General features: G+C 36.7%; 4 protein-coding genes across 7 annotated transcripts; 2 read left to right on the top strand and 2 right to left on the bottom strand.

Annotated features, from left to right (window-relative positions):
- Positions 1 to 261: 261 nt before the first annotated feature.
- Positions 262 to 2,483, bottom strand: LOC111452058 (cyclic dof factor 1-like). Its single transcript, XM_023092589.1, has 2 exons — positions 2,237 to 2,483; positions 262 to 1,706 (listed from the first exon to the last, which is right to left on the bottom strand). The coding sequence occupies exons 1-2, from the start codon at positions 2,369 to 2,371 to the stop codon at positions 498 to 500; spliced, it is 1,344 nt and encodes a 447-aa protein (XP_022948357.1). The 5' UTR covers positions 2,372 to 2,483; the 3' UTR covers positions 262 to 497.
- Positions 2,484 to 5,799: 3,316 nt separating this feature from the next.
- On the top strand, positions 5,800 to 6,719 carry LOC111452592. The gene is made up of 3 exons (XM_023093391.1): positions 5,800 to 6,078; positions 6,160 to 6,221; positions 6,317 to 6,719. Exons 1-3 carry the CDS (start codon positions 5,994 to 5,996, stop codon positions 6,440 to 6,442), a joined length of 273 nt encoding a protein of 90 aa, XP_022949159.1. The 5' UTR covers positions 5,800 to 5,993; the 3' UTR covers positions 6,443 to 6,719.
- A 6,395-nt stretch (positions 6,720 to 13,114) lies between these two features.
- Positions 13,115 to 16,787, top strand: LOC111452382. 3 transcript variants are annotated; one of them, XM_023093073.1, is made up of 9 exons: positions 13,115 to 13,240; positions 13,840 to 13,890; positions 14,062 to 14,357; positions 14,965 to 15,036; positions 15,553 to 15,620; positions 15,708 to 15,864; positions 15,958 to 16,038; positions 16,120 to 16,209; positions 16,339 to 16,787. In XM_023093073.1, exons 3-9 carry the CDS (start codon positions 14,085 to 14,087, stop codon positions 16,459 to 16,461), a joined length of 864 nt encoding a protein of 287 aa, XP_022948841.1. In that variant the 5' UTR covers positions 13,115 to 13,240; positions 13,840 to 13,890; positions 14,062 to 14,084; the 3' UTR covers positions 16,462 to 16,787. The 3 variants fall into 3 exon arrangements, with proteins under 3 accessions (XP_022948841.1, XP_022948840.1, XP_022948839.1); XM_023093072.1 differs by having other exon boundaries at positions 13,115 to 13,264; positions 13,844 to 13,890; XM_023093071.1 differs by having other exon boundaries at positions 13,115 to 13,264.
- A 1,848-nt stretch (positions 16,788 to 18,635) lies between these two features.
- Positions 18,636 to 21,673, bottom strand: LOC111452381 (probable arabinosyltransferase ARAD1). 2 transcript variants are annotated; one of them, XM_023093070.1, is made up of 3 exons: positions 21,482 to 21,673; positions 20,136 to 21,326; positions 18,636 to 19,347 (listed from the first exon to the last, which is right to left on the bottom strand). In XM_023093070.1, exons 2-3 carry the CDS (start codon positions 21,123 to 21,125, stop codon positions 18,826 to 18,828), a joined length of 1,512 nt encoding a protein of 503 aa, XP_022948838.1. In that variant the 5' UTR covers positions 21,126 to 21,326; positions 21,482 to 21,673; the 3' UTR covers positions 18,636 to 18,825. The 2 variants fall into 2 exon arrangements, with proteins under 2 accessions (XP_022948838.1, XP_022948837.1); XM_023093069.1 differs by having other exon boundaries at positions 20,136 to 21,673.
- Positions 21,674 to 24,141: the final 2,468 nt, after the last annotated feature.

Raw genomic sequence — 24,141 nt, 5'->3', positions numbered from 1 at the left:
CAGCTGCTGCTTTTTGAAGCTTATCCTGTTACAGCTGTTGGGATAAGAACTTTTGGAGGTTTGGAGCTACATAAAGCCACACACTAGAATCGCCTTTTGTTGCTTATAGTTGCTTTTTGAGCCTTTTTCACATTAAATTTTTTAGCTTTTAGGAAGATACTCTCTGCAGTGACAAGTGTGGCTGTCTAAGGTTATGATCAACTCATAAAAATGCACCCAAACACAGAAAAAAAGATTAACTTTTTTTAAGCCAATAACAGCAACAAACATAAACAACAAATTCTTCTTTTGCTTCTGCAATCTATGTCAGTATTTTACATATCTATATTTACATTACAACGTGAATAACAACAAGCTCAGCAATCAGCGTGGCTATGTAAATCAGGCAAATAATGTAATATAAACTGCATTCCTTAATACTAGATTGGCTCATCACAGCTAAGGTTAGCCAATTCTAACTCGCTCTGAATCAAGGTCGATGAGGACGACGACGACGCTCAAGAGCTCTCGTGGAAGACGAGTGATCTCGACAAGGCTGCCGGGTTAGCCTGTAAGACTGAGGAGGTTTCAGCAGTATGAGTCTTCTCATGGCCCTTGGGTTGGAAGGTTTTGAACAGATTTTTTCCTCCGGTGATCGATTCATTCTTTATACCAAGTGTTGCCCATATGGAACTTTTTGCTGCCTCACTTGGGTCATCAATCCTTAATGTTTTTGGGGTCAAAACATATCCATTTCTCTGCTTTAAACCCTCCTCTTTACTTGAAATCCATTCTTCTTTGGCCATTTCGTTGTCTCTTTGATGCTTTCCCAGTGTTGAAGAAGCTTTCGTGTCAGAACAGAGAGATTTCTCTGCAGAGGAAGCTTGTGGGGAAAACCATGTCGTGTTCCATGGTCCTGGAGCTCCACAGTTCCACGCAGCTGCTGGAACAAACGTTAAGGAGGGAAATCCTGGTGGGCAAAAGGCTGGTGGAGGAACGGATGAATTCCAAACAAAAGGCCATGGGACACCAGAAAGACATGAAATTTGAGATGGGAAGCCATTGATTTTCTGTGTATGAGATTCTGATGAACTTTGAACTGCCATAGATGACAAATTCGAGCTTTTATCACACACTTCAGACCCTTTTTCTTCAAACTTTTTCACCCCATTACTCAAAACTCTGTTTTCCGCAAGGTTCAAAACAGAGCCCACCATGGGTTCAGAATTCTGTGACTCCATATTGAAACTCAGGACTCTCCCATTGTTGCAGATGAATTTTGGTTTGTCGGTTCCATTTGGAGGCTCGATTCGAGCAGCATCAAGAGCCTCAGAGATTGTGATGTGACGGTAATACGAAGCAGAGTTTTTACTCTTACGGCGACCAGCTCCGACCGGCACGTTCCTCATGGTGCCGCCGGCGGTCCAGTATCTTTGACAAGCTTTACAAAAATGGCGAGGTTGATTGACATTATAATTATTGTAGTAACAGAACTTGGTCTCCATACTCTTGCATCGAGGACATGGAAGCAATTTATCAGGCTTCTTCAGGGTTTTCTCTGAATTGGAGTTTTCACTTTCTGGTTTTCCATTAATGGGGTTCGCAGCTTCTTCTTCATCAATAGACGGCGTTTTGGGATTCACGCTAACTTCCTCCCCTGCGTCTAGATTTATCGAATCATCTGAATCATCAACAGTTTTCTCATCATCATCATCTACCGTTGATTCCTGAAATCGAGAAACAGAGACAAAATTTTATGATCCATAAAAAATGAAGAAATTAAGCCAATCCAGTTACTGTTTGGTTCATCGTTGAAATCCCAATTGAGATAGAACAAAGGTTAACATTTGAGAAAAACCCTTTTTCCCTTTCGAGTAAATTAGTAACTTTTTTCTGTCAATGATTGGAAAACTGATTGAGAAAAAAACAGAGGAAGAGAAGAATTCAGCATAGGCCAAAAAGTTCAATTTTCCCCAAAAGGAAATGATCAGTTCCTAACAGTATAAGCAAAGAAAAACATAATAGAATGAAAAACGAAAGACTCAAAGGATTCATGAACAGCCAAAAAGTTAAAGCAGAGGAAGAAAAAAAGAGGGTTTTTTTGAGAAGCACAGAGGAAGCAGAAACGGAAGTGAAAAAGTAAGAACGACCCAAAATTTGTATACCCATTTGGTGAAGTGGGTAGGAGTTGGATTAAAATATAAGAGAAGAGCCATGGAAGTTTACGGCGTCCTGTGTGTGTAGGGCAACCCTGTACCTTTCCGGGTGGCGCATCTTTGTCAGAAGGGGAGTCGTGGGCGTGGGAATGGATCGGCGGAGGCTCTCCGTCGTCGGAAAGTGGGATTTTGCGGCCGAAAAGCGTAAAGGAAGGGTCCTTGGAAGAATCGAACATGATTGGTTTGAGGAGGAGGAATAAGAAGAAGAAGAAGAAGAAGAAGAAGCAGAAGAAGAGTTGGAAGTTGAAGGAAAGAAGGGATTTTTGGGAGTGTTAAGAGGGGGAAGTTTGACGATGAATCCGTTAAAAGAGGTGGGTGCCACGTCAGCGAGTGTATTTGATTGTGAGCCATAAGTTTATGTGGACACAAAAGATTTTCTTCCATTTTCTGATTCTGGGGTGTACCAAAAGTTGGTGCACCCGATGCGATGCCCTACTAGTTTGGCTGCCGCCTTCCACGTGGACCTTTGTTATTTGGTTGGATTTTCATGGTTTAATTGTCCCTTTTTTTTTAATTTATATTTTATTTTTTGAGCTTGCTAAAAAAAAATCCTTTTATATATTTATATTTACAAATTTTTTTCTGTGCCACGTAGATATTCATATTTATGAACAAAAAGTAATTAGGGTATGGATGTAGCATGAGAATATAATCTCCTTATTATCCAGTCTCATTTAGTTAACGGAGAAAAATCTCTCTCCATTCTTCATTCAAGCAAGAATTTTTCATATTACTCCGGACAGGTTTCTAGAGAGCTTCAAACTCTAAAGTTAAATAAATATCACTAACGAATAATGTAATTGATCTTAACTCGTCCACCTATAGATAAAGATATAAATGTTCGACTGCCTTACTCTAAAAGTCAACATATACCTAGACAAGGTTTTTGAAGTCAACCTATGACGTTGACTCAGAATGTTTGAATGCATGCATTTCCATAAAGTATTTTTTTTAATCAATATCTAAATGTTCTTTTTTTTTTTAACTAAAAAAAAAACTTCAATTGGAGGAAAAGTGAATGAATTTTTCCAAATAAATTCCTTCTTTTAAGAAAAAGAAGAATTTTGTGATGTCAAATTTTGACTTCTCAATTTTAAATTATTTTTGTATTGAGAAAAAATATGGGTCAATGTTTTTTTTTTTTTTTTCTTCTTATTTTACGTATATTAATTTTTAATTCAATTTAATTGTAATGTAATTGTTAATTACTTTGCATGCAAGGTTAATTGGCATTTTAATAAGAAATCTTGTTGATCCAGGTGGGCCTGAATTTGGGCCTAAATTTGATATATAATGGGCTTCGGACTGTTGAGAAAGATCTGATCCATAAAGCCCAATTATCGAGTCAATTGGTTTGATACTCCTTCAACTAAATTGCTTACTATTTCTTTTATTATTATTATTAATGAACTACTTGACCATCAAACCCATTACAACAATAAAAAAAAAAAAGAGAGTTAGGTTGGGTTGGGTTGTAAACTTTATTCCATGACGTTAGCTCTCCATCACTCCTGAGCGTTGTGGCCTAAGTGAGCTACCTTATGACACATATGGTGTCACAGTGTGGGCGAGCGTACCAAGACGAGTGTCTCAGATGACCTTCTTTGAAATGGATTTTTCAAGGATAGTACTGGGCGACATGGGTGTGCTGGTATTGTGCCACAGCTTGTGTGTTGGAGGTTGCTACATACACCTGCTATCCGACACGGTATCCATAAATGACACGACATGGGCACGGGAGGGAAATGTATCGATAGAATCCGGATGGATGGATGTTCGGGAAGTCCCGACGAGATGAGCGACACGCGGGTCCGTTCTCGATGACATGACCGAACGAGTTGTGATGGCCGACGACATCCCGAGACTCAGGACGGCGTCAAGACATATGGACCTTATTGATGGGGATCGAGATAACAAGACGAGATGCGACGTTGCAAGTCTCGGTGGCCGAGTCCAAGATGTGCGAACAATTGAAATAGGTCAACAACAAGCCCAAATTTCGAGTTTGTTGAAAGGACTTTTGAATCCAATCAAACTTAACCTACGTACACCTCTAATATTTTATATTATTTTAAAGGCACTAATTTACTTTTTATGTTGTATTTATTTAATCTTTTTTGTTGAAAATAAAGTAAAATCCTATGTTTTAGAATTAAAATAAACCCCTTTATATATATACATATAATTATAATATAAGCAAGTGTCCATAATTATATATTATAAAGTAAGGTAGGTTTTTAGTGAATAATGAAGTCTCATTCTAAGAAAGAAGCACCTAAATTTACCATAAAATATGATATAATATAATACAATATAAAGTCAACATAAAAAGAAGAATTTACTTTAGTAATTTAATTAAATTATGACTCTCCAAAGTCAATTCTCACTTTATTATTTTTCTTTTCTATTTTTAAATTCAGTCGGGGAGGCGGAAAAGACGGGGAAATCGCATTACACTTTTTTCTTTAAAAAATGTGAAACAATTTTTTTTTTTAATTTTTATAAATAATAATAATAAGTGAAACACAAAATATTTATCCACACGTTTTGATTTGTTTTTTTTTTTTTTACAAATTAGGCACATTATTCGAAAACTTTTTAGCTGGATTTAGACCAAATATCAGTGATCAAATCTATACATCCGTGTAAAACGAGCATATTTGACTCAATAATCAGGTAGGATAAGTCCAGCTAGTTTTTCTAATAAAGCAAATGGAAACACGAGCTCAATAAGGTTGACATTATCTTTTTAGCCTTATGACTCTTATCCTTCCCGAGATCTTCCTCCTATTTTTTCAAAAACTTCATTTATTCTCGTAATAACTCATTGATGCAACCCACGTGTACAAGCCGTAAAACTTACCTTCAAACTATGAATAGACGACACATAGCCCTAAACATAGATCGAGTTTGAGCAACAACAACAAACTAATAATTAATAACATTCTACAAATAAAAAGTTTGAGATTATTGCTATTCACAACTTCACTTGATCATGTCGAATTTGGGCTAATTTAAACATACACCACTGCTCAATTCTCCCTTACCAAGTACTTAATAGTCTTCTCTTCTTTCTCCTCAGCCGTGAGGTCTCACATCGTTTGGAGAGGAAAACAAATCATTTATAATAAAGGTATAGAAAATCGTGAAACTGACAGCAATACGTAACGGGCCAAAGCTGTACTAGCGGTGGGGTTGGACTGTTACACCGACGTTCACATGCATGAATACCCACATGTAATGGGAAAACTAGTACCACATAGTTTGGTGCAAATTTGGGTGAAAACCCACTAGCCTGTTCATGTGGCACCTAGTGAAACTTGTAAGATATTGCAGCTCCCCAAACCCCTCTCCCCATATAATAAAAGACACAAACATTGGCTGAAACATTCCCAGCTCACACCCAAATGATTATAATTATATCCCCACTAACCCATTGACCTTATAAATTAGTGCAACACCATCACTTTCCTCTCCTCACACATTCTTCTGTCATCCTCCACTTTCCCACACTGTCTTCCAGCTTTTCTCACCCTATTGACTTTTAAATTCATCATAATTTCCCCTTTCCCTCCACTTCCCAACATTTCACCTTTCATTCTCCAAACACAATCTGTTCTTCTTCATATCACTTTCTTTTGACTTCTTCGTGTAGCAATCTCACAACACATTACACCCCACCACCTCATTTGGAGTACTCATAACGTGTACCCAAGTATAAATTGAGTCCCCTCTTCCTAAACCACCCATCAAGCCATCGCCTTTGAGAGCAGAGAGCAGAGAGCAGCTGCTTCTCCAATGGCTACCACTAATTTCCTCTGTTTACTTGTTGTGTTCTTGGGAGTTTCTAACCTTCTCTGTTCCAATGCTGTCCCAACTTCAAGTAAGCCTCACAAATCATCTCACTATTGTCTTCTTTCTTTCTTATTATCATCAACTAATTGCTTTTGTTCTGTTTCTGTAGGAAGTGTCAGCCTCCTGCATGGATCTGATCAATTTCTTCACGTTTCAAGCGATACCCACATGGTATTTTACGTTACCCATCAACCCAATTCTCTATGTCCCTTCAAAATCTTAGCTTTCAACTTAACTTCATAACATTGTTCATTTGTGTTATGCAGGTGAGTGCAACAAAGAAAGAAGAGAACCATGGAAGAATGGCTGTGGAACTCAATGACTATCCTGGATCTGGAGCCAACAATCGTCACACGCCAAGGCCACAATTTAGAGGCTGTGCTGATTGCTGATTGTTGATTGTTGATTGGTTTTTACTTATGTATGTATCTATCTATCATATATGTATATGAATATGAAAGGTTGTGGAAGGAGAGTTTGAGCTTCTTCATCACTCTATTAAGTTGTTGAAAAGGCTTAGGAAAGAAGAGGGTAAAGAGATTTATAAGATTAGGTGAAAAATGAGTACCAAATATATGTGTTCTTCTTAGCTTATTTACAATATTTTGATCAAACTTGCTATCTATCTTCCAACTGATGTTTAAATGAATGGCCACTTTGATGAGTTTAGTGCGAATGTCTTAGTTTATTCTAAGATCTGCTAATGGATTTGTCCTCGTTGCTTGGATCATTCATCCTTATCCTCGGGATTAGTTTAAATATTTCAAAAGATACACTGAAAATGCTGACTTTTAAGCAGCTTTAGAACATAGTTTTTGTGTTCTGTTTACAAAAATGGAAGATTTTTTAGCTTATGGGTCTCTTTCATAAGAACCTCAAACCATTTTGAATATAACTTCGAGGGATTTGTGGTGAGTGGAGAAAGTGGATGTACTGGTTGAGTGCTACATACCCAATTTCCACCACAATCAATTTAAAACTTACAAATTTCAGTATGAAAGTAGCACTAAAATGGGGTTAAAGTGGGGTATGTGGCAGCATTTCAATCTGAATTCTAGCAGTATCATAATGCATCACCATTTAGTTAAGTTTAGAGTGACAATCATGTAGCTGGTTTGAATCAATAAACAGTAACAAGGCAATTTAGAGAACATCCTGAACTCTGGGAATAGAAAATTGGAGCACTTTGTGTTGGAATGTAATTGATGATGGGAGTAAACAAGAAGAAATCATATGAAAGGAGCTGATTGGGGGGGAAATAGAGACGCTATGACAGTGTGTTTACAGTAAAGAAAACAGCATAATCATAGAAACTTCTCTGTCATGTTTGCCTTCTACAGACATATCTTAGTGCCTTGAAAAGATATGATCTCCAGTGTTTGATGCGGATATGTGAGTGATCATTGGTATATGGAAGTTGAGTACATATTTCAGCAAAAGATTGGTATACACCTCTAACAGCTCAACCCCACGGTAACCAAATATTGTCTTTTATAGGCTTTTCGTTTTCAATTTTTCTTCAAAGTTTTTAAAACGCGTCTTCTAGGGAGAGGTTTCCATACCCTTATAAATGGTGTTTTGTTCTCCTCCCCAATCGATGTAGGATCTCACAATCCACATTCTTTCGGGGCCTAGCGTCCTTACTGGCACACCTCCTTGTGTCCACCCCTTTTGGAGCTCAACCTTCTTGCTGGCACATCGCCTAGTGTCTAGCTCTGATAACATTTGTAATGACCCAAGTCCACCACTAGCAGATATTGTCCTTTTTGGACTCTCCCTTTTGGGCTTTCTCTTAAGGTTTTTAAAACGAGGGAGAGGTTTCCACATCTTTATAAAAAATGCTCCGTTCCCCTCTTCAATCGATATGAGATCTCACAATCCACCCCCCTTCGGGGCCCAGCGTCTTCGCTGATACTTGTTCTTCTCTCTAATCGAGGTGAGATCTCACAATCTACCCCCTTTGGACCCTAACGTTCTCATTGGCACATCGCTCGGAGTCCACCCCTTTTCGGTACTCAGTGTCCTCGCTGACACACCGCTCGGTATCCACCCCTTCGAGGCCCAACGTCCTCGCTGACACTCGTTCTTCTCTCTAATCGATGTGGAATCTCACCATTGAAAGTGGTCAACGAAAATGGCACTTAATGAACAACTAATAGAAAGCAAATCTCATAAGTTCAACTAAAATCAAAAGTACCCAAACTTTTGTCCACCCTTGGATCCCAATTCATGAGTATCTCATTTTGATATCAAAATAGGGAATTGATGCAGCCCCTACCTGTGAAAACTAAAGAAAGGATGATATTTAGGTGCAGATTTGGATTTGATGTGTGCAGGTGGACAATAATTGAGGATGAAATTCAATGAAAAAGCTAAACACAGGAATGCTACTCAATTAAACACAAAAAGATGGGCAAATTTCTTTTGTATCCACCAAGACCCCACCTGATCATGACACAACCACTAATGACCCACATCACGATAACCCGTTTACAATCGTGTCATGTCATATTGTTCACGATAACCCGTTCTACTAAAAACGGATGCACGCTTTTGTTAGAAGTAGGTGCTTTTCCATAGTTAGACATTGCGAAGGATTCAATCTAACCACAGATTTTCCTACACTATCTTGTGCCGACTTCATTCACACAAGACATGGGTGAGAATTGTTTCGATGTTTCGGGTGAAACCCATTTCCAATGTGTGTGCCATTCTCGTTGGTTTGATTTTTTGTTTTCATCAAATGTCTCATATTAATAAAGATCATTGTCTACCACTTATATATTTATGATCTATATTTTAAATATGACTCTTGTGAATTACTATCATAGTTAAGGAGACTTTTATGATAGTTAATTGAAAATTGAGATAATTTAAGCATCAAGCGAATCTAGTCCCTACGACCAATAGTTGACAGCATGGTACCTGTATCAGTAGCCAAAGTCGATGCTCGGAGTTGTGTACTTCATAGTTTCCTTTTCTTTCTTTATTCATTTTTCTTTTTGTGGTCCTAGATATATATATATATATAAAGGTTGATGAAGATATTATGATTATTTTAGGATAAAGAAAATATGGTAAGTCACATTCACATAAGCTTCAAGGGAACAATTTGGGCTACATTAATCTTACTTTTTAAGGTGGGATTTCAATTTTAAGCATAGTCAATGAAAGATGCATAATAATTATCCATTATGTTCAACAAAATATATGTTAAAAAGACATTTTAATTAATATTTAAACACAAATGGTTCAAATATTAATAACCCCCAATATTTAAAAAGTTAATTTTGTTTTTAATAATTTAAACCTACGGAGAACGGAATGAACCATGAATGCTCGTAGTTTTGATACCAAATCACATTGAACTATGCCATCTAATAATATCTATTGTAGGAGGACGAAGGAGGAACAAAGGGTTTTGAAAAAGTTTTCTTCGTGCATGAATATTGATTCCAATACTTCGGATTCATGACTTTGAAAGTTTTTAATTTTGAGTACGTGATCTTTGAAGAAGGATCATGTAATTTTAAGTTGTTCGCAATGGTAAAAAGTTCATTTTACCTATATAATTAGGTATTATACAAGTATCACTTATTCTCTAATACAATTTACTTATTATTAATCATAAACCAATTCCTATACTTTCGAGTAAGTTTTGGGGGTAAAACTTGAATCCTTGTTTCTAGTACATTTTATTCAAAATTGAGCATTCTATTAGTTTTAAGAGATTGAGTAGAGTATTTTTTTATGGAGTTAAGACTCACTTGTCCGGATCGAGCTGCCCAATAAGGTCAAATTTTGCGTTTTTGGGTAAATTAAAGATTGAGAAGGGAACTTCAAAATGGGCTTTAACTACTCAAATTTGTCATCCCAAACCTATTTCTTGAGCATGAGAAAAGTGAAAGGGAAAATTTTGGTCAAGAAAGTTCAGTCTGAAAGTGTCTCAAACACCCTAACTATTAGAACACGGTTCTAAGTTTATTCTGACGAAAAAGAGAGCTTTTGGTCGACTTTTAGTAGCCATATCTCATGCCATAGTGTACCAAAATGTAAGATATCACCCTCTGGCTCTTCCTTGATATTCTATCTTCAAGATTCATGAAGGGATCAAGGGGAGCGACGCCCTAGATTGGGTTGGGGAACGATGTTTCAAGACGACAGTGTTATGGCACGCATGTCTTCTTCCTCTTTTAGAGGAAGAAGACGATGACATGGACAGTTCAATTGAAATGACAACATCATCGCAAACCAGACATCCCTTCAGATTTTTGTCAAATTGAACTCTTTTTGGACTAGTACTTATGAAATTCTTAAAGGTTCCAAAAACTAAACTTTGTAAGGAAGATGTCAAAGAAATTTGGAGTAAATCAAGTATCAAAAGCTCGAAAAATGAGGCCCCAAACATCAAACAAGAGTACATAGCAAATCTTGTCTTTTTCTTAAGAAATACTTGTAATAATCGTTTAGATTTCAAGATAAATCTTAAGTTAAGTGAGAACTAAAGGATCGTGAAGGAATTAAGCTAGGAACTGTGAGTTAAGGTCTTAAACCGAGCGATTTGCAGGAGATTCAAGTAACGTTAAAGCAACCTACTAAATGAACTCCGTTGCCATGAAAATTTAATGCTAAGAATATTATGAGATATAGGTCGTTAGACAAGGTTAAGTAGCTAAACCAAGTAAATGGGTCAAATGACCATAATGCCCCTGCAAAATGTTACCTACGGTTTACAACTTTAATGGCCTCCAAATGACTTGAAACTTTATACATGATCTTAAATCGTGACTTCTAGGAGTTCATAATTTTTCATGACAATTGGACCGCGTTTGGGAATTGAACCATGGTTTAAGTAGAAAATTACTACATTGCCCCTATTATCTAGGACTAAGAATTACATACCTTTGATCATACCATCATTAAGATCTCCTTACATGATATTCCAAGTATTTAAGAAAAGGCTCAATCTTACCTTAAGGCATGGGTATGCCATAAATTTCAAGTAAACCTAGGGCTATTAATGAACTATGCACCAAAAGCATACCCTAGGGCCATGCAAGACCATACCTTACACATCCAATGCCCTAAAGATACTATACTTAAGTTTACTAGGTACTATTCTACTATAATCTACGGGACCATAACCTCCCACCATATGGTGCGCAATGAGCCCCTTAATTCCTCTTCTAGGTGGGATGCCCTGTGTCACAACTATACTATGAAAAGAGTAGGTTGTGACTCTCAAATCGAGACAAGTAAAGTGGCGACCCTCAAGAGACGCTCATTCGGCCACGTGAGAGCCAATATAAAAGAATGCCATGACGCGATCGAGGAGGATGGTACGTCATCCAACACACCATATAATGTGTACACTGAAGAGGAAATGAGACATAAGTAAGATAGGGGCAACGAGTAGACAAGAGTGTTACAAATAGATTTGTCAAAGGGCCAAGAAGGGTCGTGTGCCTTAACCTCAAAAGTTGGGGTTCTTAAGATAATTTGCGTATGCGATTCTAAAGTCAAGGTCATCCATATGAAATATGAATGCACACCAAATTTAGATTCAATAAGACTTAAGACGGACGCTCCACAATACCATATGATTGTCACCAAAATGACGTTTACCTGAGAAAAATTAAAAATGTCTCAAAATGTACCTTAGGGGGATGCATGGTGTTAGCTCTTCACCATGTGGCACAAGTGTGTCACAGTGAGAGTGAGCGTTCTGTGATGAATGACTCAAACGACTTCTTTTGACATGAGTTTTTCAAGGACAATACCGGGCGACACGAGTCTGCCAGTCTTGCGCCTCAACCCATGTGTCGGAGGATGGATCATACACCCGTTATCCGGTACAAAGTCTCTAAATAATATGACATGGACATGGAAAGGTCCAATGCCTCGATAAAGCCCATATGGATGGATGTTCGGGATGTTCCAGTGTTATGAACGATACGTGGGCCCTTTCTCGATAACATGAACGAGTGAGTCATGTTAATAGGGATGGGTATGAGAGGAAGGGATGTGACGTTGCATTGAGAGACCTTAGCCCCGAAATGACATGAGACGATGACGACATGAACGAGTGAGACTAGGATTGTTTTTTGTGTAATTGGATGATGAATTTGTTTAGTTTGAGTCACACGTTTCCAAATTTTCTTTATTCTATTGAAAATAACGTTGTATAACAACGATCTTCTTTTTATACTTTTTTTCCGTCGTTCTAAATGAAGATAGCATACATTTAGTAAGGAAAGATTAAAATTGAACCAAATGGGTTGGGACATTAATTGAAGCATAGACAAAGCAGAATTGGTTGCTTGGTAGGCACAAGACCTGCTACACTATGCTACCCACAACATGTCAAACTCAATAGATGAATCAAATGGAAGCTCCCCATTTTTTCTTTTTTTGAATAAACCTACTCCATTTCCCCAACCCCTCCATTTAAATAATTAATACAATTTATTTTTATTTTTCACATCATTTTCCTTTTTAAAATAAATTCTTTGATTTTGAAGATAATATTCTTTTTATTAAATTTTTTTTATTTTTAATATTTATTTCAAAAAATTTTAAATATAAATATATAGTTTCTTTTTTAAATAATGGAATCATAATTTATCTAAAATATATCTAACTCAATTAATATTCTAAAATAAATTTAAAAATAATATTAATTTAAAAAAGAAAAAAAAAGGAAGATATTTATTATTTTTAGTGGTAAACAAGCAAAGTAATTCACATAACAAAAATTAAGGAATTTATAATGATTGTTTATTATTAATTAATCAAATTTATTTAATAATTAATATTTTGGGACCATAGGAATGTGGGCCCGGGGTATCTAGAAAAATCTGTACCAATAACGTTGATTCTCTGCCGTCAGTCACTATTAACTGAGGGACTCCCTTTTACCCAACTGACCCAACGTTAACTTTGGACGAACGTTACCGAACCTAGCCTCGGAGTTTAGCTTCGGAGTATTCGAGCCTCGGAGTTTAGCTTCGGAGTATTCGAGCCTCGAACTTGAAAATTTTCTTAAATTACAATAAAGGAGAAGACCGAGTCCGGCCCGAGACTGACAAACGCAAAAGTTCGCTCTTCACAAGCCTAGTAAACAGCCGGGTAGCGTCTCCGAGCACAGGCCTTTGGGTTGGGGATAAGACGCGAAATTTTATCCATCCTGTGTAATTTTGAATCGTGTTTTCAAGGCATTTTTTCATTTAGATCTTCTTATTCGACTTCCATTGTTGTTTTATTCATGATTTTGCATTTTAGTTTTGTGGATTTGGATGATCATCGTGTTTTAGGGCTTTCTGTGGAATTGCATGTTGTCGAGTGTGTTTTTCTTCAATAATTTGGTCAATTGGGGGGGATTTTTTGTTGGTGGTGTTGTTTTTCTTTTGGGGGTTCGGTGAATTAGAGTTGAAAATTGTAAGTTTGAACTTTTGTGTCTTTTTTCCCCTTTCATTATGATGTTTTTTGTATGGTGGAGTGAGCGAAAGTTCTGGGATCTCTTTCTACTTTTTCTACTCACATTTTAGCTGCGATCATCTTGCAGCAGAAAGGTGCTGATTTGTAGTTGGATTGTTTTTGAAGCAAGGATTTCTACCTTTTGTTTTTGGTTGGGGAATATATTAGTATTTGAAAATCTAGTTCAAAAAGTTGTTGATCAGAAAATGTAATATTTTGTTTGTGGTGGGAGGACTTGATTTTAAGAATGTGGCTTGCCTTCTATGATGCAATTACTTGGAGTTTGAAATTTTCTTGCTGTTCTTTTTTGTAGCCAGGGTTTTGCAGAATTGAGGGAAATCGAACACAAGAGAGACGTTTAAAGGTATGTATTCTAGTTCTTGTATCCGAATTCAATCTATTGTTATGGAGTTAATGGTGAAATTTCCTTCAGTTTATTTGTTTTAGAGAATCATTTCATTTTCAAACTCCTGTGATTTGTTTTTTTCTATTTGAGACGTGAAATAAGGGCGATCTTTGCGATTTGTCAAAGCAGGAGGCTTTCGTTTTTGCACAAGAATGGGTGATCACATGGTTTTGTGTGTGGACCGTCTCATTACACCTGAAAGTTTGCAGTCGCTGCAAGGAACTACTGCTCCAGGATCTTCTTTGGAATCTTCATCTTCTCAAAATGCAGAGCCATCTGTCTGTGCTATTGCTGTTGAAGATGTGGATGAACATGAAGGGTCTGAAGAAGACCCCCTTATTCAGACAGTTGAATGTCGAATATGTCAAGAAGAGGATAGTATTAAGAATTTGGAGATTCCTTGTGCTTGCAGTGGCAGCTTGAAGGTACTGTTTATTAACTTCGATTGCAATGGTCCTTGTAGTTCAATGAAAGTGGCTTTCTAGTCTATAGGCACCAAAGAACAGTATGTTTTGCTAATGTAGCATATGTCGGTGTCTCGTAGATTTATGGCCATACTCATTATGAAGTTATGAATCCTTAGGTGGTTGGCTTTGCTCGTTTGACTTATAGGGGCATGGAGAGAAGTTAATTATGATTGTCTTTATTGGTTCTGAGCACCATTTTGAGTTTTACCTGTCTTGAATTGTGGGAAGAGAGAGCATGATAAAATGAGAATTCATTTTGATTCATAACTTTTCTCTGTATTTTCGCATTAGTTGGCTTTAGTCAAAATCATGGGATAACGTAAAGCCGTGGCAATGTATTACAAGTTCTCAGTTGAGAGTAGTAATGGAAAGAAACCAGTTTTAATGGTTGCGGTAGTTCTCAACGTTTCGAGCCACACCTTTGAGTTGCGTTTGTTCTGTCTGTTGTTTGGTCAAGCTTGGTGCCACGACGCCTTGGAGAAATTTGATTTTTATTATCATTATTACTGATATAACTTGTTCTGTTTTAGATGCTCTTCTGATTCTATTCATTTTTCTATTCCAGTATGCTCACAGGAAATGTGTCCAGCGATGGTGCAATGAAAAGGGCGATATAACTTGTGAAATCTGTCATCAGGTAAATTGTACCATCACCATTAGAAAATCTCTAAGAATACCTATTGTTGTCATCAATTTGAAGGGGGATTCTTCTGGCTGATTAGTTTCAACCAGTCACATCAAAAAGTTGATTTAAAGAAATGATCTTTTTATTGGATGAGCAACGAATGGCTCTATCTTTGAATTTGGTGTGGGGTTGGTATTAACTAGTGAACATGACAGGCTCATGAAAAACGATGCAGATGGTGGTTGGGTTGTTGTTTCTTAATACATTAGGAGATATTATTATGATTTTGTAATCTCTGACATTTTTTCACAATAAAAACTTGTCGTAGAATGCGTCGGGAGACATTAATGATGGTTAAGCCAACTCGTTTGAATAGAAAAAAAGTTCACCCTCATTTACTCAAGGGAAGAGCGTTTACTGTTAAGATTAAATCACTTTTGATTCTCAAGTTTTTCTCGTAGTACTGTGATTTTTTTTCTTTGAAGGTCAGATCAATATGTTGATATTTTATAATTCACATGCTTTCAGAATTATCAGCCTGGTTATACCTTGCCCACACCACCGCCTCGCATGGAAGATGCCACCATTGATATCAGGTAAGTTTTGGTTCACCTAGTTTAACACACAGTTTTTGCTTCTTGAATTTAAACGCTGATTTTCTGTACCTCAAATGTGTTTTGCAGTGAAGGTTGGGCAGTTTCTGAAACTGCTTTAGATTTGCATGATCCACGGCTTTTGGCAATGGCAGCAGCAGAACGCCACTTTCTTGAGGCAGAATATGATGAATATGCAGATGCGAGCGCAAATGGAACAGCATTTTGCCGTTCGGCTGCTCTGATTGTGAGACTGATGACTCTTACCCTCGAACAAATTCTCCACATTTGACACTGTTTTCACACCATAATGTTGATTATCACTGTTGCTACTTTACAGTTATTGGCTCTTTTACTGTTGAGGCACGCTCTATACCTTACAAATGGTGATGGAGAAGATGATGCTTACACTTTCTTCTCGGTAAGTAAGACATTCATTTTTTTCCCTTCAAGATTATTATGTTATGTACTGGTCATTGTTAACTTTCATGTACATTGACAGCTTTTATTACTCCGAGCTGCTGGGTTTCTTCTTCCTTGCTACATTATGGCATGGGCCATCAGCATACTACAGCGTCGAAGACAAAGACAGGTATGTCTCAAAAATACGATTCTATGCTTCCCAATTGCATAAATTTAAGTATTCTTCTGTATTTTCGTGATTGAAACGTTTCTGAAAAATGTGAATTGATTATTGTATGATATTTTACTTCTCGTACAGGAAGCTGCAGCACTTGCAGCAACTGAAGTTGCATTTATGCTGCAGGCAGCACAAGGTCAGAGCCTTCAGTTTACCCTCGCACCAGGGCCTGTAGTTACTCCTCATCAAGAGCCACTCCAATAATGATGTTGCTTCATGCAGTGAGTGCAGAGAGGAATTATATATATATTAACTTCAAGCTAAATTTATTCCACTGTATTTCACCTTGGTTTTTTTCCCTAAAAAATCAGTAAACTGTGTCATTCTTACTATATGCCGCTTAGAGCTCTCTCTAAGCTTCTTCTTCGTTCTCATTTAAACCTGGTGCCTCTTGCATTCTGTCATCTTCAATATCTGAGTTTGTGTCTGTATATAATTCTGGATATCAATGAATCACTGATGGCTACTCCACAGAATTGAGTTGTTTTATTCCAAATGGTCTCCTGTATAACTATAATGTATGATTACTCAAGTCGGAATGCCCATTTCATTAGAATCTTTGTGACTTTATAATAGATGGCCAAGTAATCTTTTATTCTATCTTAGTTGTAAGGGTAATCTTGTTGTATGAGAGACCATTTAAATATATTCAATATGATAAAAGAGCAGGCTTTTCCTAGTTATAATGCTAATATGTAGTGGGGTGCACTTTAGCAAACTTGGATGATCTTTAATTAAAGGACCCTATTCTGAGGCAGTTTTAAGCAAGCAAAGTAGAGTGTGGAAGCTGAAGGAATACGTAAGCTAAGCTTGTGGAGGGATGGTGGTTCAAAGATGGTCGGTCCTCATAGGTTCTAAAAGGGCAAAACTAAAGGAGTTAGGTCTCAGTCTTGAGGGTTGTGGCAAACAAAAGAGAAGAGACCACTGATAAAAGCATAAAAGACTGATTCTCAAGACCAAATTTTATTGCAGGAAAAATATGCTTGCTTTTTTCTCTCTACTTGAAGCTCTCTGGTTTTTTATTTGCTTTATTGCTCTGTGTTCATCTATTCAGTCTGGATCTCACTCTTGCAGTCCCAAAAGAGATATTTTACAAAGGGTAAAGGGGCTTGGCTTAGTGTCCTATTATTCTCACATGATTATATGAATGTTTACTACATAGATTGAACCGTAAAAGCATTTATCATGTGTTATAATAATGTTCTGAAACTTGATAATTCAGTTTGGCATTTATTGTCGGGTGACATGGAACGACAGCTAACTAAGGCCAGTCTTGGTATGGTAAAAAAGCGCCTTCCCAGAATTGGAATAGTAAGAAAGATCTGTATTCCCTTCTTTTCCCTTTTAAATTCAAACCTGTCAAAGTTCTAAAACAGCTTCATGTTGCTTCTTTTGCAGGCTTATGATAAGATGAATCTTAAGATTTCCCTACATGTTCTGGGCCCCAAGTATGTCTTTTGCTTTTTGGTCATCCTATCCCATAAAAGGATGGAACTCTTGGCTTCTTACAACAACGAGCCTTCATAAACTTTGGCTCTGCATATATCACAGACACATCCTTCTCCTCCTCCTCATCCCCTCCTCACTGAATACAGATACTTTCATCCCTCTTCTGGCTTCAACTATAAATGGGGGTTTTGATTCATAGGGTGGCCAAGCTACTTCTATGTATTGGGATTTTGGCTCTTCAGTCACAAGGAACCAATGGGCTGACAAACATTGTTCTAGCACTCAGATGGGACAAACTAAACATACCTATTTTCAACAGCTTCAAGCTTGTGAAGGATGATTGGCGGGGAACACTGGCTTTCGCACCTGCACCTTCGATGGGTTTCGATCCTACACGATTGAATAAAAGAAGGATTCGAAGAGGATCTGATCCCATTCACAACAAATGTTAAGATGAGAAGAAATGAAGAAGATACAAAAAGGTTTCATGTTCGTTTGTTTTCCAAGAAAAATAGAGTGGTGGGAAGCCCTGTTGATGAAAAGATGAAGTCCCAGACAGTTCATCAAAGATTGTTCGTAGGTTACTTATAGATTGGAAGATTGCATCTATTTTGGGTACAAACTCAAGCTCTAACAAAACAAACAGCTTTATTTGGATGTAAAACAAAGAAAGAAAAAGGGCTTCTACTGTCATACATACAATAGGTGGCGCCCCATGCAACAGGTATCTATTCAGCAACAGTTTGGTTGTATTTATCTTGTCTGTTGACGATTTCATATGATTTAACAACTATTAGTCAAGTTCTATGCATGAATATTGGTTTCATTTCTTCAGCTTTAACAATTTGGTAACTTCTTCTGGTGTTTTTAAAAGAAAAACCTCTGCTGCTAATGCATGCTGTCAAAAACTGAGGACAAGTTTGAAGATGATACGGTCCAAGGCTGCAATGAACTAAAAAGGTGAACGAATAGACGAGTAAAGATTTCTAGACAGCCTAAAATCTCAAAACTACTCTGTTTTGAGTTAAAGAGTTTCATTATCATTAACACAGCAATATGGAGAGTGAATGATAGATCTCAGTGACTACAAAACTTCCTATTTATATATTGAATTCAATATCAATTGCTCTTTAGGAAAAGTTGAGATCTACGGTACCTGTTCTTCTTATCCCGATTAAATTTTATCTTCGACACCTTACGTGACACTGCTTGCCAAATCATATCGACAGCATCACCAGTCTGAGAAGGATACTGATATTCAAATTCATGCACAATTTCTATTATTCTCATCCACATCTCTGTCCACTTTTCTCGTTTAATTCCACGAAGAAGTTTCAGTAGATAACCCTCCCTTATAGAATCGACTGCTCGAACGAAGACACAAAATTCGGTGTAGTCCAGGACATCTTCATAAGGCAGCTCAATATCATCGCTGATAATAACAGGTACACAATGACTTGCAATAGAATCAAAAAGTCGATTTGATGATGGGGTATCTCCTGCAATGTTGAGGCAGAACTTCGATGAGGCCATTCCTTGGCCTGCCTTGTTGATCCCATTCGCCTTAACACTTCCAAAAGTAAAATGAACGTCTTCCTCATCTTTCAGAAGGTAATATAGTTCTTGGCGAACTACCCCTCCCTGAAAATGAATTCAAACATAAAATTAGAACAACTTTAATCAACTTCAAACCTTACCAAATAATTCTAAGAACACATGGTCACTAAAAAGCAGAGCAAATGCAATTTGATGTTTATTGGTACATGAACTATGAAACAATGAAGTTCTTTACATAATTTTCTCTAACAAAGGATATAACAGGAGTGATCATTCCATTATATCAGCCAACTAGGCCTTATCAAGAAGGATTTTCATCCATGTCTCTTGCAAAGATGAATTCGACGAGATTTTTCCAGAACCCCAGTTCAGCCTACCCGACTGATATAATTTAGAATCCACTCTCCACCTATACTTAACTTAGTAGTAGGCGAATAGTGACCCTATTTGTATGCGTACATAGGGCACGTTCCAAGATCTCTCGCACTGAGAACCTAAGACATGGTTGATTGATAGTAAGTTTAAGGAATAAATGGATCGATCATAGGTTGGTTGAATAAATACACAGGGCAAATGGATAGTTCATGGCCTTGCTCTAACCATTTTATACATATCAAGTTTATACATCGACCAAAAAGGAAGTTCTACAACATGCCTTCTCCATCAGTTCGAACACTTTGTAATAGCAAAATGAGATTATTTACGAGTCGATCATCTACAAATTGTATCCTATGCATTTCCCATCAACCAACAAAGGGATTTAGGCAATGACATGAAACAGCAACACATATCATAATTTAGGCATAAAGTAGCTTGAACGCCAAAAAAATAAGACACATCAGTAAGTTTTTGGATGTGACAGAAAGACTTACATCCTTCCTGTATATAGCTCCTTGAAAATACACCAAAGTTGGACGCTCATCAAATGTGGGAGAATTGTTAGGTGGAACCGTCTTCACCACATGTCTGTAAGGGGCAATGATATCCTTTTCAATATTTGCAACTGCAGCTGGGTACCTTCCAAAATCTGCAAGCACAAACATGGCCGAGTGGAGTTTCTTTCTCGAATCCAACATGCTATTCGGATGGTGAGCAATTATGAGATGATCCCTTCCACCCACTCGCCTCCACTCCTTCCGCCCAAACAAAAAATGCATCAACTTATGCTGTAATATCTTGTTCACATTAATCTTATCCCTCCCATGCAACTTAGAATGTTGATTGTAACTCAAGGATGAGAAAAAGGGCACAAAAATCACATCTGCTTGACTTGGACGCTTCACCCTAACTGCTGTGCAAGTATGTTTAATATTTGGGACATTCGAAGATAAAAGATCAAGTGTAAGCCAGTATTCCATACTGTGCTGAAGATTCAGCCCACCAGGGTATGATGGGATTTGAGTTCTATTAGAGACATCAGGCCAAATTTGACCCTTCTCTCCCTTCCATCCCAATAATCCAAAGTGAAATAAAGGTGGAAGATCATACATGTATACTCTCAAACGAGCCTTTGCAGGATCACAGGCTAAATCTGTGTGAGTTTCTACAGAATCTTCATCCTTGCTGTTGTTAGGAAGTGGCCAATCATCATCCCTAGCTCTAATGGCTTCTTCGGGTTCCTCTGGTGGAGGTGGTACAGCTCGTGGAGGACGTTCCATTGGTACAATTGGTTCAATCTCTACATTGGGTTTTATGTGATTTGAAGTATGATTATTAACAACAATGAGCTTGAGCACTGAAGTGGGGAAGAAGGAATTGTAGTTGGATTGAAGGGTGAACACAGAAGAAAGGATTAGAAGAAACACAGAAACTGTTATCAAGTACAAAAATAACCTAGTCGCTAGCATGCGTTTCTCCGACATTGCTGAAAACAAGTCCGTAGAATTCAGAGAATCAGAAAAAACACCAATCCGCCATAGCAATTCTCAAAACAAGCTACAAATTCAATACCGGAACATTGAAACAGAGGAGGTTTGATTCATAAGCTTCGAATCAAGTTTCGAGGATTACGAAGATCGACGGAACCCCAGTTCGCATCTAATCAAGAATTTCTCAGGAACCCACTAAAACAAATCCAATACCCAAAACTCAAGAACAAAACGGGCCGGCATTCCTCATTTTGCAATAGACATTGAAATGGGTATAATAAAGTGAGAAGAACCCAGAAGGTTCAAGTTGTGGAGTTGGGAAGAAAGAAATAGATGAATCGAAAGCTTACAAATCGGAGTATGTTGGATTGAAGGCGATTGATTCTCCTCCATGAAAAAGCATCTGGGTTGTGAGGCATTAATGATGAAGGATGAATTGGAAGAAGAAGGGTGATGAATTTCTACGGCGAATTATAGAACAAACAGGTTTGAAATAAAAGAATCCCACTTTATACGGTTTGACCAGTTATTTTTCAATATTTTCTGGTTGCTTTTGAGTGGAAAACAAATCGCCTCTCTATTTATTGTGTGGTTGTTAATTAATACCTAATTAATACCTAATTAATGCTCATGCCAGCTTAACTAAGAACAATTTTCATACTCTCAATAAATAAATAAATAAATAATTAAAATTATGTAATTAAATATTAAACTTATAAATAAATAATAAAAATGGTAAGGGAGTAGTTGGATAAAGCTTTTGTTGTGGGGTTTTTATTTTATTATAAATTAAAAATAAATAAATAAAAAGGGCACGAGAAAAACTCTCCCAACCTTCTCCTCTCTGGTGTGGATTTCATGCGCATAAAGATGAAATGCATGACTTGTTTTGCTTCTAATGATTTTTTTTTTTAATAATTGATAATCACTGTCGATCAAAGTCTCACGTCTGCTAATTTAGGAAATGATCATGAGTTTACGATCAATTAATACTTTTTCCATTGGTATAAGGCTTTTCGGGAAGCCTAAGGAACTTATGCTCAAAGTGGACAATATCATACCATTGTTGAGAGTTGAGTTCATCTAACAATTCCTGTTTTTAAATTTGTACGATTTGAATTCAATTTTGATTTGGAGAAGAGGGAGAAGACTATAATTATTTAAATGAGTATGGGTTGTTTGTTAATGTTGAAACATTATTAAATAGTTCATCAATCATTATAAGTGTCGATAAATTTAGTGGTAGACAACTAACCTCTCATCCTAGTTTTCGAGTAGCTATTAAAGATTTAAATCAATCTTATGATTGATGATTGGTATCGATAACAATAATCTATATCAAAATTAAGATTAAGTTTTGATATTAATATTGATTATATATAGTGATCAAGCTCGATTATTAAATATCGATAGCAATATTTGTTATTCAAATCGAGATGAAAATATAAGATATGGTACGTGTTTAAGAATGTTGGGACTATATCATCGTGTATAATGCATAATAGTGATTCAAATTTATTTCAATAACTTTTGTTTGTATTAAGAATTGTGAAGAGATGAGATAACCACTACAAGAGAAGAATAGAGCTCAAAAATCCAAATGAAAGTTTAGAAAAGATCTGGAATTCTGTTGGTTTTGTGAGGTAGAGACGCATAGTTGTGTGTGGTCAAGGGGTGTGCTCTGGTTTGTGTTGTTCGACTCCTATTTGACCTTTTCTTTTATCGATTTTGATCCATATTGATCTTAAAATCTATTGAATATATGTTTAATTTGAAGAAATTGAAAAGAAATAGCCAATTTAGGGATATTTTTTTCGCAAGAAATGAGTTAAATAACAGAAGTTAGTCACACATTGAAGCTTCTAAACAAGTTGTAACTCGTTATATATGTCAAACATGTGATTAGAAACGTGATTACATTGATTGAATGTTAATAGCTTGTCTTAGTTATATTACATTGAACAAACGAACTCTAACAATGATTAGACCTCACATACACTTGTAGTTGGATTGCCAATAGGTTGGGAGGGCATGTCGCCCCATTAGTCTACTAAACTCCATGGAACCCCTGATCCATGCACTGAGTACTAAGTTATAGACACGAGTATTCTTGATCGTTAGACCAACCTGTTTCAAACCACCCGTATTAAAAGAAATCAAATTTATATCGAAAAAGTATCAAAGAGGCTGGAAAATGAAGTAAGGTATCTTTTTGCATGTTGTAAAGGCGTTAAATATATATTCTGATTCCAAAATGAATTTATTTTATAATAATTTATTCGTAAAGAAAAAGGTGGAAATGCCACGTGGGAAAATATAAGTTGAATAAAAAAGGAATATTGTTACAAAATGCCTCGACTTCTACACTTTTTTTAAAAAAAAAATATTAATTAACTTCAACTAATTATCTGTGAAAATTAGGTGTGAAGTTACGGTTATTATTATCTTCAAATAATAATAATTATTATTTAGCTCAAATTTTATGCCTTATTGGTTAATTTTTTTTGGTTTTTTATAAAACTTATAATTGAGTAACTTAAATACGACTTAAACTAGGTAAGCCAGCTGGGCCATTTTGGGCCTAAAGTCTTGTTTTTAAGAAAGCCCATTAGGCCCAAGGGAGAATATAGACAGGATAATTGCGGTTGGTTCAATAATTTTGTCTGTTTTAAAGACAATAATGCCACATTTTCGTTCTCAAATCATTCTTTACGCACGCTTTCTTTCACTAATTGGTTCAACGAACCTTTCTTCAACCTCAAAAAACATGTTTGAAAAGAGAGAAGTTGTGTGTAACACCATATAACTAATATGAGCATACGTGAGTGTGATTAGAACTTATTGGCGGTGAAGACATCTTACATCTAAATTGGCAAGAGTCGTAGGTATGTAGACCTCTCTCGAGTACTACGGGCATTAAATGGAATTGATGGGCTTCCCAAATTACTAGATGGGCTACCCTTAACACAGATTGAAGTAAAGAAAGAGAGAGAGAGAAGAAGAAAAAGGG

This window comes from Cucurbita moschata, unplaced genomic scaffold (assembly GCF_002738365.1).
Source record: "Cucurbita moschata cultivar Rifu unplaced genomic scaffold, Cmos_1.0 Cmo_Scf00014, whole genome shotgun sequence".
NCBI classification, from domain to species: Eukaryota; Viridiplantae; Streptophyta; class Magnoliopsida; order Cucurbitales; family Cucurbitaceae; genus Cucurbita; species Cucurbita moschata.
This window is presented reverse-complemented; position numbering and strand designations above follow the sequence as displayed.